At 45.0% G+C, this 20982-nt stretch overlaps 2 protein-coding genes across 3 annotated transcripts in view; one reads left to right on the forward strand and one right to left on the reverse strand.

Moving 5' to 3' along the window:
- The window catches only part of TMEM62 (transmembrane protein 62), a 57857-nt gene extending 54288 nt beyond the window's left edge, over positions 1-3569 (forward strand). Inside the window, exon 15 of one of the 2 annotated variants that reach the window (XR_005774936.1) lies at positions 3460-3519. The gene's annotated coding sequence lies outside the window, so the exon portion shown is untranslated. Of the gene's footprint in view, positions 1-3459 lie in introns of both variants that reach the window. The other variant, XM_040412766.1, reaches the window with a different exon arrangement.
- The window catches only part of PTGR2 (prostaglandin reductase 2), a 45507-nt gene that overhangs the window by 16053 nt on the left and 8472 nt on the right, over positions 1-20982 (reverse strand). The window contains exons 3-8 of the mRNA XM_040412768.1: positions 20828-20946; positions 7144-7335; positions 6067-6237; positions 3481-3690; positions 1113-1234; positions 251-338 (exon numbers count right to left, since the gene is read on the reverse strand). Coding sequence (XP_040268702.1) covers positions 251-338; positions 1113-1234; positions 3481-3690; positions 6067-6237; positions 7144-7335; positions 20828-20946 — 902 coding nt within the window. The remainder of the gene's footprint in view (positions 1-250; positions 339-1112; positions 1235-3480; positions 3691-6066; positions 6238-7143; positions 7336-20827; positions 20947-20982) is intronic.

The raw sequence follows: 20982 nt of genomic DNA on the forward strand, positions 1-20982 counted from the left end.
GATACATCCTGATTGATCTCTTTCCATTCAGAAGCATGAGGTCTAAACGGAAACATTTTTTTCCGGTATTGAGATCCTCTGCCAGATCTCAATCACGGAAAACAACAACGCAAATGTAAAAGTAGCTTTACATAAAGTGGCACAAAAAAATAAATACTATGGTATTTGGCTAATTGGAGTGAAGAGTACACTGGACACGTAGTCCACATATGGGCTTGGTTTGGCCACATGCGTTCTGTCTTGGACATACCTTCAATTTTCCGATTTTCAACCACTGACTGAGCTGCTGAACACCCATTTCATGTTGATCTGCATAGTTCAAGACCATAAATCTTTCCCTGTCAAAAATTAAAACATTAACGTAATTACTAAGACTACATATTTGCATCAATCAGGTACACTCTCCTCTCTCGTGGCATCAGTGTCACATAAAACAAAAGTAAGTGCAGCACAAAATAATGTAATGTACATGATGGATGTAAAAACTCTATCATGCTCATGTTAAAGGGCATCTGTCAGCAGTACTGTACCTATGACACTGGCTGACCTGTTACATGTGCACTTGGCAGCTGAAGACATCTGTGTTGGTCCCATGTTCATATGTGCCCGCATTGCTGAGAAAGTTATGTTTTAATATATGCAAATGAGCCTCTAGGAGCAACGGGGGCGTTACCGTTACACCTAGAGGCTCTGCTCTCTCTGCAACTGCTGCTCCTTCTCCAGTTTGATTGACAGGACCAGGCAGTGTAAACATGATCGCACCGGACCTGACTTTTTACAGTGAAAAGTGTAGCGGACGCGGCAGTTGCAGAGAGAGCTGAGCCTGTAGGTGTAATGGTAACTCCCCCGTTGCTCCTAAAGGCTCATTTGCATATATTAAAACATCATTTTTCTCAGCAATGCGGGCACATATGAACATGGGACCAACACAGATGCCTTCAGCTGACGAGCGCACATGTAACAGGTCAGCCAGTGTCATAGGGACAAATCTGCTGACAGATGCCCTTTAAATATATCAGTGTATATAATAAATTTGTTATACAATAACATGTATGATAAAAGTAAAAAAAATTAAAAAAAGTTTCCTTTTATACTACAGAAAGACCACCCACCTTGTGATATTGCGCTCTTTCAGGGTGGCCTCAGTCTGAGGAGGCAGAGGTGGTGGATAAGGAACATCCTTATTGTATTGTGAGATCTGACCACATAAAATGATATGGCTGCCCCTCGTCATCTACTTAAAAAAAATTACAAAAAATTATTTGGTTCTCCTCCATTTAATGCAATTATTACACCTTTTCCATTTCGGCCAAATAAAGTCATCAGGCAGAGAAAGAAAATCACTGATCACTACATCAGACTTCCAGTGCCTGATAGCTGCCTTGTCAATATGAATTAGGGCTCATGCACACAACCGTATGTTCAGTCTACATCCGATTTGCATTTTTTGCGGGTTGGATATGGACCCATTTGTTTCAATGGGGCCGCAAAAGATGTGGACAGCACACCGTGTGCTGTCTGCATCTGTATGTCCGTTCCAAGGCCCTGCAAAAAAGATAGAACATGTCCTGTTGGCATGCATGCAGCCAGGACAGGGGTGCACCACCAATGAGGCCAGACGAGGCGATCGCCTCAGGCAGCACCAGCTAACGGCAAGAGGGGGGCAGTCGAAGGGCCATGGGCTGAAGGGAAGGGGTTAGGTTAAGAAATTGTCATTGGGAAGGGGGGGGGGGGGGCGCCGTTTCAGTTTTCGCCTCAGGCAGCAGAAAGGCTACGTGCACCCCTGGGCCAGGATCTGCGATTTGTGGACTGCAAAACAGATACAGTCATATGCATGAGGCTGGTCCATGATTAGAAGGGTCTGCAGCACATCTGCCCGTAGGCCGTGTCTGGTACTGCAGTACACATGAATGAGGAGGAGTCCATTGACAAATGTGGTGCAGTTTCTGGAAAGCAGACCTTTTATCTAGTCCTGGAAACTACTTAAATTGAAGTTCCTTATAATCTCACCGGAAAGTTGAGTTTGACCTCATGCACACGACCGTTGTTTTGCTCCGCATCCAAGCCGCAGTTTTTGTGGGTTGGATGCGGACCCATTCACTTCAATGGGGCTGCAAAAGATGTGGACAGCACTCCGTGCGCTGTCCGCATCCGTTACTCCGTTCCGTGGTCCGCAAAAAAAAAATATAACCTGTCCTATTCTTGTCCGTTTGGTGGACAAGAATAGGCAGTTATATCAATGGCTGTCCGTGCCATTCCGCAAATTGCGGAACGCACATGGACGCCATCCGTGTTTTGCGGATCTGCAATTTGCGGACCACAAAACACACAACGGTCGTCTGCATGAGGCCTTTGAATGGAATTAGGGTACAAGTCCATGGTGCAGGGTCTGGGTGGCCGTGATATGTCGGAAAACCACACTGACCTGCCTGTCTGTAGGGTTTTCAAATTTATTGCTAAAACTTGATTGTTGTTAATGGCTGCTCCTAAAGTGTGTGGTCACCTTTAAGAACCAATTTGGTGCAGTTTGTGACCACAGTGCAGTAACGTCCCACAGCCATATGGGACCCGCTACGTGGGCCCATGTGTAATACCCCAGAGTGGTATTATCATTCCCTTACTCTGCTACTGTCTCTAACATTAATGTTATCTGTGTATTTATTTCCATGTCCTTTGTCACTGTGCATTCATTATCTTGCTATGTAAGTGTTATGTTCATGTAATATGCCTGGTTCACCAGCAGGTGGCAGCGTATAAGGCAGAGCTATCCTTAGATAGAATGGAACTTACCATTCCATTCTCCCCCCTTTGGGCAGAAGTGGTCTAGTCCTGCTTCCTACCAGAAGGGAGAGGTTGCAGTTCTAGTGTATTCCAGTTTAGATTCGATAGTGGAGCTGAGAAGACATGAAAGATGTAGCAGCAAGGTGAACGTTCCACCTCCTGCAGCAGAACTCTAAAAAGAGAAGTAGCTCATAGAGCACCCTGACTCCTTACAGATCTACAGACAGAGTGTCACTAGGGGTCAGCAGCCAAAAGCACCCCACTCCAGAGATACCTAATGTCCAGCTACCAGACTAAAGCAGAGTTTAGCACAGCAGAGAGAGAAAGCAATCAAGTTTGCCTTTTAGTTTATGCCAAAGCCTGCTGGAACCATGAGAAAGCCTGAATTATGTCTGGATACAAGTTGATGCAAGTAAAGCTGTTGAACTTTATCAAGGTCTGGACTCAATTTTTTCTCCATCTCCTACCTCAACTACCCCCCTTTATTGCTTTGGAGCCTAACCCTGGGGATCGGCTGTATCCAGGTAGAAGCACCGTGACACAGAAAACTATTGAGGCCGCACCACACCACTCTGCATTCCTATAAACCTGGGGGGGTGGCACGTTGCACATGCCATGACACTTCAGACAGATTCATCCCCATATCTTTCTAATCTCATAAATCCTATTCGTTAACAGGCATAAATACTGAATATTCACCTGACTGATTACAACATCGCTGATTTCTCCGCCGACATTGTCAAAGTACACATCCACTCCGTCAGGACAGCAGGATCTTAACTTGTCCGCAAGAACCTTTTCCTTGTAATTCAAGGCAGCATCAAAACCCAACTCCGAGGTCAGTACTGAACATTTATCATCCGTCCCACAAATTCCAACGACGCGAGCGCAGCCGAGGAATCGTCCAATCTGCAGAACACGTGTTCAGTGAATAGGTTACATCTTCTGACTTTGCAAATATGTTTAAAGAGAAACGGTCTTTAAAAAAAAAGGGGTTTTCCGCTTTGCATCAACATCCTTTAAAATAATCATTAAAGGTAGCTGTCTTTTTTTTTTTTAATGTATTTCTTTTACCTTTATTGCTCCTATCTCCCATTCTGGGCCGTGGTCCAGTGAAAGGGGAATGTCTATGTAACTAGTTGGGCGTGGTTAGGGGCGGGGCTGGAGCAGTGGCAGAGAAAGGTGAAGTGCATCATGGGTTTGGTTGGATACAGCAACAGGAAGTGCTACATACAGGATGGAAACAAACCAGAGGGATTTATATACAAGGTGAAAAACGGATCAGGAGGGTCCAAATTGAACAAAAAAAATTAAAAAAAACAGGGAACACGTACAGTACAGACCAAAAGTTTGGACACACCTTCTCTTTCAAAGAGTTTTCTTTATTTTCATGACTATGAAAATTGTAGATTCACACTGAAGGCATCAAAACTATGAATTAACACATGTGGAATTATATACATAACAAACAAGTGTGAAACAACTGAAAATATGTCATATTCTAGGTTCTTCAAAGTAGCCACCTTTTGCTTTGATTACTGCTTTGCACACTCTTGGCATTCTCTTGATGAGCTTCAAGAGGTAGTCCCCTGAAATGGTTTTCACTTCACAGGTGTGCCCTGTCAGGTTTAATAAGTGGGATTTCTTGCCTTATAAATGGGGTTGGGACCATCAGTTGCGTTGAGGAGAAGTCAGGTGGATACACAGCTGATAGTCCTACTGAATAGACTGTTAGAATTTGTATTATGGCAAGAAAAAAGCAGCTAAGTAAAGAAAACTGAGTGGCCATCATTACTTTAAGAAATGAAGGTCAGTCAGTCGAAAAATTGGGAAAACTTTGAAAGTAAGGGCTATTTGACCATGAAGGAGAGTGATGGGGTGCTGCGCCAGATGACCAGGCCTCCACAGTCACCGGACCTGAACCCAATCGAGATGGTTTGGGGTGAGCTGGACCGCAGAGTGAAGGCAAAAGGGCCAACAAGTGCTAAGCATCTCTGGGAACTCCTTCAAGACTGTTGGAAGACCATTTCAGGGGTCTACCTCTTGAAGCTCATCAAGAGAATGCCAAGAGTGTGCAAAGCAGTAATCAAAGCAAAAGGTGGCTACTTTGAAGAACCTAGAATATGACATATTTTCAGTTGTTTCACACTTGTTTGTTATGTATATAATTCCACATGTGTTAATTCATAGTTTTGATGCCTTCATAGTCATGAAAATAAAGAAAACTCTTTGAATGAGAAGGTGTGTCCAAACTTTTGGTCTGTACTGTACATAAGGCAAGAAAATACTTGAGCATATCTGTTAAAACCATAGCAATCCGGGAAAACCCCTGTCAGTACATCCTGCTCCATCAGAGTAAGGGCTCATACACAAGGCCGTAGTCTCTGCATCCAATCGGATGTGGACCCGTTCATTTTAGTGGGGCCGCAAAAGATGCGGACAGTACACCACGTGCTGTTCACATCCGTACGTCCATTCTGTGGCCCGCAAAAAGATCGAACAAGTCCTATTCTTGTCCATTTTGCAGACAAGGATAGGACATTTATACAGAAGTAAAAAAAAAAAAAAAAGCAGCATGCACTCGGCCGGGATCCGCTTTTTATGCACCGCAAAGCAATTACGGCCGTGTACATGAGGCGTAAAGCCTCAGATTGCCACAGCGCGACTGCTTTTATGCGTCTGTATAATGGCTGCAAATGGCTTAAGTTCAGTTCACTGGTACATTTTATGGACACTAAGGCCTTGTTCACATTTCCGTGTCAGGGTCATGTCCGTGAAAAAAAAGCGTATGTGTTCCATCCGTGAAGGCATAAATACTGTCCGTTTTTACCATCAGTGTGTCATCCGTAATTCACGGAAGTTGCTCAGCTAAAATCTGTTTCCAAAGAATCTTCTATTAGACTTCAGTGAAAAACGGACGCAATACGTACACAACACGGATGCCAGATTTTCACAGACCCATAGACTTCGATGGACATTCTTGGTCCGCATCAAGGATCAAAGTAGAGCATGTGTCCGTAATTTTTTTAACTGACCCGGAGTCAGTAAAAAAAAAAAAATACTGAAATGTGAACAGACACATTTAAATCAATGGTTACGCAAAATGCAGACAGCAAACGTCAGTAAAAAACGGAAACATGGACGAGGCCTAAAATGCGGCACATTTGTAACAAATAGTCATGTACACTGGGTTGTAGCCGAGATAACATGTCAGGCTTCAGGAGATATATCTGAGGATATGGACGCTGAAGCACAGTGCCTGCCTTCTACCCGTGTAGCACCTACCTGTCCGGCCAATGATCCACACGCTCCAGCAGCGCCACTAACAACCATCGTCTGATTAGCGGCAGGAACCACATGACCCTTCTCTTTCACACCGAGGAACGCAGTCAAACCAGTTAACCCGACTGCGCCCAGAAAATGTGACAGATGTCCATCCACCAGACTAGGGTCCAGCTATTGGAATTAACATGGATATATTAGAAAATTCAAAGTCTGGCGGGATTCACAGCTTATAAAGCAATGACTGGATCACTGGAATGAATAGGGAACCGTTAGTAAGTAATTAGCATTATTTGTAAATCTCAATAAAATAACGTGATGCCCAATAATGTGATCTAGTGTACTTACTGGTCTGCAATGACAGAAGATCCCCTGTGCTGCTGGGAGGGGGAAGGTTACCGTTCAATTATGGGCAAGTCAGCCAGGGTGTCCTGGACTCCCGAGGCACAGTATAGGACCCGAAAACTGGACCACGTGGTCCAATATACAATAGCTGACCATAAATGAACTTCCTCGATCGCGCTGACCCAACACGTTTTGAATTACATTACAGGGGTCAATTAGTCACGCCTGATAACCGCGTCACTTGGGTTGCACAGGTTGACCATGTTCAGCACTGTAGCCTGCTAAGAGGAGTAGTTGCTGGATAACGTATACCCTCATGGATATTAACCCCTTTACCACCCTAGACCACCATGGAGATTGAAGGGTTTGTCCACCTTTTATAATTCACTTGAATGATAAATTACTATTCAAACCATATGATGTGATGGCCCATCCTCAGGGCAGGCGTCCGACACCCCACACCCCAGGTCGATGGAGCTCTGGCACTGGAAGCAGACAGTCGTCTCTACTTTGTAGTGAACGGGGCTCGCCATTACACGGCTTCTCCCATTAAAGTCAATGACCTCAATTCACCACAAAGTAGAGGACACTGTCTCCTTCCGGAGCTATTGGAGGCCAGCTGATCGGTGAGGTGTCAGATCACCTAGTGAAGGCCTCTCCTCAGGTGGATAACCCCTTTAACCTCTTCTCTGTCCTCCTAGTACTATGGGGTACATGCATTTAGACTGAAGTTACCTTTGTCAGAGATTTGCCTTCCAATACACATTTTGTCTGCCAGGGCCAGAGGAAGCTTGAAACTACGTCCCCTGGTTGAATGTGGATGTGTCTACTTTGCTCCACCACTCCAATACCACCACTGTCCAGCACATCCGAGATTTTCCACGACTGGATATAATCTGTGCCCGTGTCTTCATTCATGCGGCAACGCTGGAAAAATAAAATGAGTGATTTCTTATTTGTTCTACTGAAACAAGAATGCAAGATATAAAGCCATGTGGACACAGAGTGTCCGAGAACATCATACATATACCAATGTACGAATAAGCATCTCCTCTACTCCCTGCATTTTGTAGGTGCCCTTTCTCCACCTGCATGTTCTCTGTATATGCTTGGAAACCTTAATCACCAATATGTCTTGTCTAAGGGTACTTTCACACTAGCGTTATTCTTTTCCGGCATAGAGTTCCGTCCTAGGGGCTCAATACTGAAAAAGAACTGATCAGTTTTATCCCCATGCATTCAGGAGGTCTTCAAGTCTTTTTGACTGATCAGGCAAAAGATAAAACTGCAGCATGCTACGGTTTTATCTCCGGCCAAAAAAAACGGAAGACTTGCCTGAATGCCGGCATTTTTTTCCACAGGAATGTTTAAAAGTTAAAATACCGGATCCGTCCTTCCAGTCTGCGCATGCCCAGACCGGTAAAAATGTGAAAAAAAAAATCAAAACGGATCCGTTTGTCCGTATGACAAACGGACAGACGGATCCGTTCTTGCAATGCATTTGTAAGACGGATCAGGATCCTGATCAGTCTTAAAATGCAATCAGTTGGCATACGTTTTGCCGGATCCGGCAGGCAGTTCCAGCGACGGAACTGCTTGCCGGAATCCTCTGCCGCAAGTGTGAAAGCACCCCAACGCTGGGTTCACACCTGAGCGTACTTACATGCGCTCTGTTTGCGCGATTTTATCCGGCATTTACATACGCGGCTCCGGAAAAACAAGCAAACGCCCATTGTCGCGCGTTCCCGGAAGTCTATGTACGGGAACACGCGACCATACGCCCCAAAGAAGCTCCTGTACTTCTTGGGGCGTAGGGCGTTTTACAGCGCGTTCGTACGCGCTGTAAAACGCTCATGTGTGAACCCAGCGTTAAGCCTCATTCACACGTCAGTGTTTGGTCAGTGATTTCCATCAGCGATTGTGAGCCGAAACCAGGATTGGAGCCTCCACAGAGAGAAAGTATAATGGAAAGATCTGCTCCTGTACTGTGTTTAGAGCCGCACCTGGTTTTGGCTCAAAAGCACTGATGGAAATCACTGACCAAACACTGACGTGTGAATGAGGCTTAATAGTACACAGTGATATGATAAATACTAGACAGGCAGGGAGAGGAGGGAGATGCTGCTGCAGTAACTCACGCCCCACGTCTCTATGAGGTGGCATTATGTGTCAGGAAACTGGGAGCGAATAGTAGAGACTCTTGTATACGATTGAATTGTTAAAACAATACAGGAGTCTTTTATTTACTACATTTGGGCTGGGAACCATCGCCTGCGATCCACGACTTTTTAGTCAGAGTGCCACCTAACTCTTCACAGGAAACTGGGAGCAGCAGGGAGAAAGAAAGGGTCCTAGGAACGTCCCCTCCAGATAAATGCCCAAAAATCTGCCATGTGAATGGGACCCAAGTGTAGTAAATAAATAGGCACCAATGATCCCATTTATATAACGGGGCATTCTTGTTTTCTTGTCACAATGTAGCCATACGTTTATATTTCACAATAAGGAGGAGACAGATTGCCATGAACACAAGCATTGTTATCTGCTGGACACAGATCTCATCTGGTTGTTTGTGTTAAAGATTTTCCCATCTGCTTTTTTCATTACGATAAGAAATCCTTTTTAATAATAAAAAAGAAAAAGTCTAATTACTGTCTGTATACCGCAAAAGATAAATACTATGAGATTAAAGAACTGTCTGCAGCATCAAGGTAGGATCTTCCTGCCCACAATCTAATCACACATGAAGAGCCCATCTGTGACAGAACGACTTAAAGGGCATCTGTCAGCAGTTCTGTCCCTATGACACTGGCGGACCTGTTACATGTGCGCTTGGCAGCTGAAGACATCTGTGTTGGTCCCATGTTCATATGTTCCCGCATTGCTGAGAAAAATGATGTTTTAATATATGCAAATGAGCCTCTAGGAGCAATGGGGGCGTTACCATTACACCTACAGGATCTGCTCTGTCTGTAACTGCCGCGCCCTCTGCACTCTCATTCATAGGGCCAGGTGTGATCACGTTTACACTTCCTGGCCCTATCAAAGTGCAGCGGGTGAGAGTTCCACAGTCTCACTGCTCTTACGGTAGAGAATCCTTCCTTCCTTTAGAGGTAGAAGATGTCCCCTTGTCACAGGTATAAATAGATGATGGGAGTGATCTCTGTATTGACATCTCATATAGTTATACATAGTTAGGGCTCATTCACACGACCGTATGGTTGCCATGCCCATGCTGCGACAAATAGCAGTCTGCTAAACACAGGCACCGGCTGTGTGCACTCCGTGCTGCGGATGAAGATCCATTGACTTGAATGGGTCAGTGATCTGCAAGATACTGCAAAAGATAGGACATGTCCTTTCTTTTGTGGTGCAGAGGCATGGACCAGAAAGCCCACGGAAGAACTTCCGAGTGTTTCCAATCCGTGCCTCCACTCTGCAAAAGGAAGGACATGTCCAATTTTTTTTGCAGTATCTTGCAGATTGCTGACCCATTCAAGTCAATGGCTCCGCATCCGCAGCATGGAGTGCACGCAGCCAATGCCCGTGTATTGCAAACCCGCTGTTTGTGGTCCGCAACCTGGGCATGGCAAGCATACGGTCACGTGAATGAGCCCTTCTAAGACCTCCTCTCAGTCGTCTTTTTTCCAAACTGAATAATCCTAATTTTGATAATATTTCAGGGTACTGTAGTCCACCCATTCCAGTTATTACCTTAGTTGCCCTCTTCTGGACCCTCTCCAGCTCTGCTATGTCTGCCTTGTTCACAGGAGCCCAGAACTGTACACAGTACTCCATGTGTGGTCTGACTAGTGATTTGTAAAGTGGCACTACTGCACCTCATAATTTTATTGGCCTTGGCAGCAGCTGCTTGACACTGGTTTCTACAGTTAAGTTTGACGTCACCTAAAAGTCCTTTGCCAGGTAAGGAAATGAGTTTTGGCCAGAAGTCGTGCACGCTGCGGTTTTCTCTGCCGCTGCGGTAAAACTGAAGTGTGGGGGGCGTGGCCGGAAGCCGATATGAGCGGTCGCATTTAGTGGAGCTCCGGACCCAATACCCTAACTTCAAGCTAATCCTGTTACTTATTTGCCGCAAAAATTACATCCAGAACAGGCAGGAGGTCAGGAAAGACCCGCAGCACAAACATGTCCCGGAATAGAGCGCAGTCGGCCGCTGACCGGCTCCGAGAGTTTGCCCGCGTGGAAGACCAAGATGGCGCGGGCTCTCGCTCGCCATCGTTAGACGGGACGTTAGGATGATCCTGCAATTGAAGGAGCGGAGCATGCAGCCACTGAACCATCTCTAAAACAGGTCACTGAGCAGCTGCTGCAAGCGATAGCCACCTGCCGCACATCAATGGTGGGTAAGCTGGAGGAAGTGAAGGTGGATATAGGCCTACTCCGCCATGACATGCAGGCCATACATGACCGCGTCAAAGAGACAGAAAATAGGATCTCAGACGTGGAAGACCGCTTGCAGGCGCTTCCCACAAAACTACAAGAGCTGGAACAGAAGGTCAATTTTTGGCAACAGAAATGTGACGACTATGAGAATCGCACGAGGCGCAATAACTTGCGGATAATCGGGATGCCTGAAAAAGAAGAGGGCAACAACCCACGTGCGTTCGTCACTACCTGGCTCCGCAACTCCTTTCCAGAGGCAACATTCTCATCGGCTTTTATCATAGAACGTGCACATCGCGTTCCTGCTAAACCCCTTTCACCGGGGGCCCCTCCAAGACCTCTACTTGCAAGATTATTAAACTCTATGGACAGAGATCACGTGCTACAGATGGCGCGCAACAAACAGGCGCTAAAGCACGATAACAGCAACATCATGATCTTCCCGGATATTTCGTCCGAGTTGCAGAAACGCAGGGAAACATTCAGCACGGTGAAGAGGAGACTTCGTGAGAAGAATCTACCCTACTCCATGGTGTATCCGGCCCGCTTAAGAGTAGTGGATGGGGATGGGAGACGGTTTTTCAATAATCCTGAGAAGGCCACTAACTGGCTGGATGGAAGAGGAAGGAATGCTAGACCTCCAAGATGACAGGCGTACATAGCCAACGGCAAGGAAAGAGGGTCTAAGAACTTGGACTTGGGACCAGCGGGGACGGTTTAACTTACTAAGTATCAGATCTCTTGAAAGTTCTTGTTTTATATTTGCTCCTGTTGTTACTAGAGCTCACAAGAGATAGTTTGATTATGTCCATAGTCAGATAAGGGGGAAAAAAGTGGGATTGAAGGGAAATTAGACAAGATAGGATATAATTCTCATTTGCAACAGGTATTATCTAGTTAATGAGGAATTATTTAGAATGATAAGAGATCCCTGCTGGACTAAATACCCGGGAACCGGGGCCTGGATCCCATTAGAAGTTGGGGATTGGGTCTCTAGTTAAGTTACAGTTTTCCCATATATAAGATAAAAGATATATAGTGATGCTGGTAATTCACCATACGCACACCCCGTTCATTTGAAGTGCCGCATAACAAACGAGGTATTCTGTCTTTAACTGACAAGAGTGTTGTAGATGGTTCAAGGTTTCACCATGCAGGCACTCGCAGCCTATATCAGGAGATGCCCGATAGTTCAAATGTTGTATGTTATGTGCTGTATCGGAAAGGATAAGGTGCGGAGAGAGAGGCAGGAAGTAAATAAGGTCCTTTGCATAAGATTGGAATGTCGGAAATACGTATAATGTCCTGGAACGTTAGGGGACTGGGTACAGCCATGTTTTTTTCTGCAATCAGAAGATTTAACCCACATATTTAACAGCAGACAATACTAGACGTATCCTAAAGCCCTGGGTCCAATGGGCGCAACACTCATGTTATACTAGTATGTCAAGGGGAGTATCTCTCATGGTGCACAAATCCCTTAGGTGGGAAATAGAGGCATGTCAGATAGATTCAGCTGGGAGATACAGTACAGACCAAAAGTTTGGACACACCTTCCCATTCAAAGAGTTTTCTATATTTTCATGACTATGAAGGCATCAAAACTATGAATTAACACATGTGGAATTATATACATAACAAACAAGTGTGAAACAACTGAAAATATGTCATATTAAGGGTTCTTCAAAGTAGCCACCTTTTGCTTTGATTACTGCTTTGCACACTCTTGGCATTCTCTTGATGAGCTTCAAGAGGTAGTCCCCTGAAATGGTCTTCCAACAGTCTTGAAGAAGTTCCCAGAGATGCTTAGCACTTGTTGGCCCTTTTGCCTTCACTCTGCGGTCCAGCTCACCCCAAACCATCTCGATTGGGTTCAGGTCCGGTGACTGTGGAGGCCAGGTCATCTGGCGCAGCACCCCATCACTCTCCTTCATGGTCAAATAGCCCTTACTTTCAAAGTTTTCCCAATTTTTCGGCTGACTGACTGACCTTCATTTCTTAAAGTAATGATGGCCACTCGTTTTTCTTTACTTAGCTGCTTTTTTCTTGCCATAATACAAATTCTAACAGTCTATTCAGTAGGACTATCAGCTGTGTATCCACCTGACTTCTCCTCAACGCAACTGATGGTCCCAACCCCATTTATAAGGCAAGAAATCCCACTTATTAAACCTGACAGGGCACACCTGTGAAGTGAAAACCATTTCAGGGGACTACCTCTTGAAGCTCATCAAGAGAATGCCAAGAGTGTGCAAAGCAGTAATCAAAGCAAAAGGTGGCTCCTTTGAAGAACCTAGAATATGACATATTTTCAGTTGTTTCACACTTGTTTGTTATGTATATAATTCCACATGTGTTAATTCATAGTTTTGATGCCTTCAGTGTGAATCTACAATTTTCATAGTCATGAAAATAAAGAAAACTCTTTGAATGAGAAGGTGTGTGCAAACTTTTGGTCTGTACTGTATGTGTTCATAGCTGCATACATCAACTGCATACTATATGTTGTACTAGGTATATACATTCCACCGCCTTTCTCCTTACAGATTGTTCAGCAGGCAGTGAGTTTTGCAGCCTCATATCCGTCAGCCCGTATAGTGAGTCTTGGGGACTTTAATATGACCCTAGACAAGAATCTAGATAGACACCACCCGGCGGAGGCTACTGACAACCGCCTGAATAATAAGACGTCACTAGCTGCATTATTGGAGGAAGTAGGATGGATGGATGGATGGATATGTGGCGCCTTAAATATCCTGACATCGGACAATACTCATGTCACTCAACTAGTCATAATACGCTATCACGAGTAGACTTTGCATTGGGTAACTCAACTACATGCTCCCTGACATACGGTATAGAGTATGGACCAAGGGGAATTTCTGACCATGCACCGATACAACTAGTGTTGAGGCTGGGAGGGGATGTGATCAGACGCTCATCGCGGATCAATCCTTTCTGGTTGTCCCTGTTTGGACCGTGTGATCGCATTCCTGACCAATTGAAGGTTTTTATGGAAGGGCATGAAGAGGTTACGGATTATGCATTGTTGTGGAAAACTATGAAAGCATATCTTAGGGGATGTCTTAGATCTACTATATCATTCATTAAAAAGTCAGCAGCTAGACAAGAGGAAAAACTGGCAACGGAATGTTCTAGATTAGAAGCAACATATATTGCTGATCCCAGCGATTTAAATAGAGAGTCTTGGTTAACAACAGGGAGTCAATATCTGACCCTACTCAAAGAAAAAGCTCAAAGGAAAATGTTCTTTGTCAAACAAACGTATTTTGAACTGGGCAACCAATCCAGCAATTTGCTCGCTCACATAGTCAGACAGAATCAGGCATCCCCAACAGTATTGCGCATCAAAGCATTAGATGGCCAGATATTGTCAGATCCGGAAACTATAGCGGGTAGATTCCAAGAGTACTATAGAGACCTGTATGAGACCAAAGTAAATTATGGGATAGATGAAGTCATGGAATTTCTTGAGGATCTGGAATTCCCTACTTTAACACAGGAGGCGATAGACAGTTTGGAAGCTCCTATAACTACTCTGGAGTTAGAAGAAACTATAGCACAGTTAGCTAGGGGTAAATCTCCCGGTCCTGATGGACTACCTCTAGAAGTTTATATCAAATATGCTGCCCACATCAACCCATTGCTGATATGTATGTACAAGGATGCATTTCAAAAAAGGTGCTTGCCGCCATCGATGTATGATGCAACCATAGTAGTCCTTCTAAAACCAGGCAAGGAACCAGACGAGTGTGGGTCATATAGAACGATATCCTTATTAAACATCGACTATAAAATCATAGCGAAGATATTGGCCATACGTCTTGGGAGAGTAGCTAACACCTTGGTGCACCCGGATCAATGTGGATTTTTGCCAGGTAGATCCACCACTGATAATATCAGGAGGGTGCAAGTTGTGACCCAGATAGGAATACAGAAAGGGGAGAAATGGGCTCTGGCATCCTTGGACACAGCAAAGGCGTTCGACTCTCTTGAGTGGCCCTACTTGTTTCAGGTTCTTAAAAAATTTGGCTTTGGTCCTAACTTTATACAATGGATAGAAATGCTATACAAACATCCCAGGGCGGGCATATTAGTGAATGGGTTGCTGTCAGATTTCCGCTTGGGGCGAGGTACAAGACAGGGTTGCCCTCTGTCACCATTGCTTTTCGCTCTGGCTATAGAGCATCTGGCTATGCGGCAGGGCGGACACGCAATTTCATGGAGTCCAAATAGGAGAGCAAGAGGACAGGGTCGGCCTATATGCTGATGACATGGTGCTCTTCATGTCACAAACGGAAACTACGCTCCCTAGAGCAATTACCATAATTGAAGTATTTAGCCAGTACTCAGGACTAAGGATAAATTGGTCCAAGTCAACCTTATGCCCTCTATACAAGTTGGAAGATTCATTCCCCCAAGGTATATCTAGAACAAAGGATGTCGCTTCCTTCCATACTCTAAATATCCAACCTGTCATAGAATACTGCAAAGATAAATCCAGGGTATGGCAGGGATTACCTTTATCAGTATCAGGAAGGATTAATGTGATAAAACTGATTATTCAGCCGAAGTGTTTGTATATTCTGCAGCATGCTCCATATATAATCCCAAAAACAGTCTTTCAGAGACTTACTTCCCTGATGTGACCCTTTATATGGGGTGCGAATAGATCAAAATTATCAATATTAAACCTGACACGTCTTAAAAAGGAGGGTGGCATGTCTCTGCCTGATATTCACTTATATTATCTAGCTGGGCAACTGGGCAATATTAAAACATGGATATCGCCGGGAGGCGCTCTCTGTAGACAGGAGAAACATCTTGCAGAATACCTGAATCTTACCAACTTATGGGCAGTCCTAGAACAACCTAAATTGTTTCTGCGTAGGCTGCTACCGATCCATAGGGTAGCTGTTCGGGTTTGGTCAGCTTGCAAGTGTATACATAATGTAGAGTCGGACCTGTTGGAAACCCCCGATTTGGGATAACCCCATGTTTCCTGACTTGATGGCGGGACGGAGCGTTTTGGAGGGAACATGGGGTTGCCACATTGGGAAACCTATATAGTAATAATGTTTTCAACAATTATAAGTCCATGAATCATAGACATGAACTTCCCAGACAATCATTTTACAGATTCCTACAACTAAGGCTACTTTCACACTAGCGTCGGGGTTCCGCTTGTGAGCTCCGTTTGAAGGCTCTCACAAGCGGCCCCGAACGGATCCGTCCAGCCCTAATGCATTCTGAGTGGATGCGGATCCGCTCAGAATGCATCAGTCTGGCAGCGTTCAGCTTGCAGCGTTCGGGTGTCCGCCTGGCCGTGCGGAGGCAAACGGATCCGTCCAGACTTACAAGGTCAGACAATGGGGACGGATCCGTTTGAATTTGACACTATATGGCTCAATTTTCAAACGGATCCGTCCCCCATTGACTTTCAATGTAAAGTCTGGACGGATCCGTCTGAAGCTACTTTCACACTTAGAATTTTTTCTACAATATAATACAGACGGATCCGTTCTGAACGGATCCAAAGTCTGCATTATATGAGCGGATCCGTCTGGGCAGACATCAGACGGACCCGCTCTGAACGGTAGGGTGAAAGTAGCCTAAGGCATGCCGTGCAAGCACACTATCGTGATACCCCAGTTCTATTGTCTAACTTTCCAATGATCGGAGTTATACGATCTCAAGGACCACGAGGCTTTATATCAGCATTGTATACCCACTTCCTTTGTGTTAAACTGACAGGTAGCCCAGTGCAAGCATTATCAAAATGGAAAGCATTGATCCCGGATTTGTCTAATGAAGACGAAGAGGATATTCTTGAATCCCCCACCCTAGTGTAACCTGCAATAAACAATAAGTTTATCCAATTGTGTATAATACATCAAAGCTACCTGTCCCCACAGAGGCTACATAGGATGGGTAGAATTGCCCATTCTGGGTGTCATAGATGTGCATCAGAACGCGCTGATTCCTGGCATCTTATTTGGGCATGCCCTTCCATACATACGTTTTGGGAGAAGGCGGTAAATCTACTTTCAGATCTACTGGAGTGTGCAGTTCCACTGCACCCTAAGATATGTCTCTTTGGAATACTGGATGAGGCTCTTTACTCTCATCATATAAGGATATTCCTGAGAGAAACACTATTCTTAGCGCGAAAAGCAATAGCCATTAGATGGATGGGAGATAGAACACCCACTTTAGCGCAATGGAAACAATTGGTCAACACTATCATACCATATAAGAACATAGTTTTCAAGAATAGGGGCTGTATGTCCAAGTTTCAAAAGGTGTGGGGGGTATGGTGTTCATCAACACGAACTCTCTATTCAGTTCACAGATTGACAGAAGCTTTGCGGCAGAACAAGTTAGATAGTCATAAAGTTTGACAGGAGGAAGAAAGTGGGATATAACGAAATAGATAAGCCAAGTTTAGTTGGTAACTTCATTGCTCTCTCTGATAAAAATGTGAACCTCCTATCTAAGGGTAGAAATAATCATGTACATTCCAATTTGATATTTCTGATGTATAACAAATGACAGTTTATGTACAAAGTATGTCAATATAATTGGCTTTGTGTGTTCAATAAAGCGAATAAAATAAAAAAAACTGAAGTGTGAATTTCCTCATTTAGTTTAAGACCCCTTGCAGACGAGCGTTCCTCCCGCAGCGAGTCCGCAACGCAGCTCCCAGCCTGACCTCCCAGCGCTGCCGAGGGTCACGTAGCATTATAATTGATTTATGATGCTATGTAACCCTTACAGTTCTGGAATGTATTGGATAACACTGCCATAATGCTGCCAGTGTTATCCAATACATTCCAGAACTGTAAGGGTTACATAGCATCATAAATCAATATAATGCTATGTGAATTCGGTCAGTGCTGGGAGGTCAGGCCGGGTGCTGCGGTGCGGACTCGCTGCGGGAGGAACGCTCGTCTGCAAGGGGCCTAAGGGTCCCATGTGCTATGGGGGTGCCGTCTGGATAGCACATGGACAGAAAAGACTGCCGTCTGAGTCATGACTAACAATGTTGAATATTTTCGACTTCTTGTGTTTGCCAATTTCTGGGGCAGTGAAATTCAAATCAAGGCAATTCACACATAAGGAAGTGAAAATATGCTGCATATTGAGTGCCGTCTCATGAGAATGCGAATGCTAATCAGTAACAAGTCCGCCTTCTGATATGCAAGACCTGGCACATTCGTTTCTTCTGTACTTCTACATAAAAATGCCGTTCTTTTTTGCACATTCAAAACTAAACAATCTTAGCAGTAACTCATACCGTCATCGTCCTCTCCCCATTTCAGCACTAAACAGCCCTCTATGTCCCTTATCTTGAAATGTAAAAACCGTACCCGTGTTTCCCATGAAATAACAATCCTGGAGCATCTTGTTTTACAAGTCGGCACGGTACTGCTCCTCCTATTATTCCTCCTGGAAATGCATGAATGAACTGACAGGCAGGCGTTTCCATTTCTCTCCTCCCCATTCTGTGTCCTTACGCACTATGACGCTGTCCGATCAGTTCTGAGAGGTACGGTGACGTCCAGTTGTCAATTTATTCCCACATTCTCATAACGTAAATCAAAGGAATGGCCCAACGCAGCGCGTGAAAGCAAAAAGATGCTCCAGAATTGTTATGTCATGTAGAGTACAAGCATTTACTAAAACAAACGTGTCAGGAGAGCAGGACGGTCCTCTATAAGTGCTGCAGAAGTGGCGCAAACTTTATCTCAAGACAATGGAATTCAACCTTTCAACTACTTAAAGGCGTTGTCCGCTTTTTACTATTGATGACCTATCCTCAGGACAGGTCATCAGTATCAGATGGGCAGGGGTCCGACACCCAGCACCTCCGCTGATCAGCTGTTTGAAGAGAAGGCAGAGCTCATAGGAGTGCTGCCTTCTCTGCTCCGTCGGTGTAATTACAAGTATGGCGTCCCCATTCACTTCTATGGGGCGGCTCTGTAGTATTCACTTGACCGGACAGAGCCGTCCCGTAGAAATGAAACCTGCAGCATCTTCTATATTGTGCGTTTTTTTCCCGCAGCTCTCGCTCCATAGAAGTGAATGGGGCTTGCGTGAAAAACGGGAGGCATCTGGATGCAATGCCAGGAGATGTTGAGTGTTGTTCTTCAGTTTTTCTCAAAACGTGTAAAAAAACGCATCAAAAACTGACTGCATCCATGTTCTGGACAAGCGTTTTAAAACAGACCACACATGGATCGCATCCATTGATGGTCCATTTTTCCTGCAGACCCACTCACTTCAACGAATCTTGCAAGAAAATCGGAGCTGGGTGGCGCATGCTGCAGTTTTGTCTGCATGGACCGACAGTCCGTGATAAAATTAAGATCGCCCCTGGGAATTGGGCAATTGACTTTGATAGGTAAATGTTCAGTCCAAGTGCTGTCCGTTGTATACTCAGACAGCATCTGGATGGCAACATCGTTCATCTTAATTAACTCCTATACCTGATTCACACAACCTTGCTCTGTCCAGGGAACACAGCCCGTGTGTTGGCCACATCTCCTGGACCACCTGTGGCTCCTCCGGCCCAAACTGATTGCATCAGTTCCTATCTGATTGAGGGTCTAATGTACTGCACTCACCTGACGATGTGACCTGCGATCAGATAGGAACTGAGTATATCATAAATCACTATGGTCGCTGCAATGTAGGACAAGTCCCAAACTAGGGGACTACACTCGCTTGTCTGTGGGATTCAAATTGGTTAATAAAAGTTTTCCCCAGGTGCCAGGGGATGCGGTCGACCTAAGAATCAGACAGCCACCAGACAGTGTGCTGGTACAAGGATTCTCTGCCGGGCAGCGCCCAACGAGACAATTTTATTAGATGTACTTTGTGGATCTAGCCACCCCCCTTTAGCCATTAAATGTAATCAGTTTAGGTCAGGGATGCTGCGGTCGGTTTAGGAGATGCATCCAACACGCGGCCAGTGTTTCCCGGACCGTGCACAGTTGTGTGATTCAGGCCTTAAAGGGGTATTCTCATCTTGGACATTGGGGGCATATCGCTGGGATATGCCCCCCAATGTCTGATAGGTGCGGGTCCCACACCTATACTTAGAATGGAGCCCACAAAGTGCCAAAGGGCAAGCTTCACATGCGCGGCCGCCCTCCAATAATTTCTACGCGAGAGCTGAAGATAGAGCGCTGGCTCAGCTATTTCCATAAGCTCTGTAGAAGTGAATGGAGCAGTGGCCGCGCTTGCGCTGTGTGCTTCCCATTCATTTTAATCCGGATTACCAAAAATAGCCAGGCGCGCTGCTTGGCTATTTTCGGCGCTCTCCTAGATGTCAAATTTTTGGAGGGTGGCCATGCATGCGTGGTGGACCCTCCGAAACTTTGCAGGCTCCGTTCTGACACGGGGAACATATCCTAACAATATGACCCCAATGTCCAAGATGGGAATACCCCTTTATGAGGACAAAGCAAACATCCTCTCCTCAATATAACAGAGACCCCGGTAAGGAAAACTTAAAGGGGGTGTACAGGATTAGTTTCTTCCAGAAACAGTGCCTCTGTCCAACCTCTTAATATTTTCAATAAGGCAACACTCTGATAACTCGGCGCACGTGGCACCAACAAGGTGTAAAGGTCCTGTGACATGGACAGATTTAGCAGGCAATCATTGGAAAGGAACAAAGCGTTCCCGATAATTGCCTGATCGTTAGCGGAGGTGACAACTGCACCGATCTCCTCTGTATGGGGAAGAGTGATCACTACAGTGATTGTTCGTCCCCACACGGTTTCACTGTTTCTCTGCAACACAAGCGTTTCTACAAGGATCCATCCTTGACAATTGGACTGATTAGCAGTCCAAATAAAAGGACCATTAGGACTGGTACTTTTCCACACCACTGCTCAAGTCCGATAGAAGACATACCTTTTTTCCTATTTAATCTGTTGTTTTTTCTACAATTTCGTACATAAAAAAAAACACACAGACTGCTCACCAGATAAGGATCCACAGAAATATACAAGGTTTGGGCCATGACTTGCCCGTCCAAGAGCTCCTCTGCGAGATCTGTTTCCTCCAGACGGAAGTTTTCGGTTGCTGGCTCCCCATCATTTCCTGAATAAGAATAGATCACTGGTAAAAGAAGCAAGG

This window comes from Bufo bufo, chromosome 11, assembly GCF_905171765.1.
Source record: "Bufo bufo chromosome 11, aBufBuf1.1, whole genome shotgun sequence".
Taxonomy (NCBI): domain Eukaryota; kingdom Metazoa; phylum Chordata; class Amphibia; order Anura; family Bufonidae; genus Bufo; species Bufo bufo.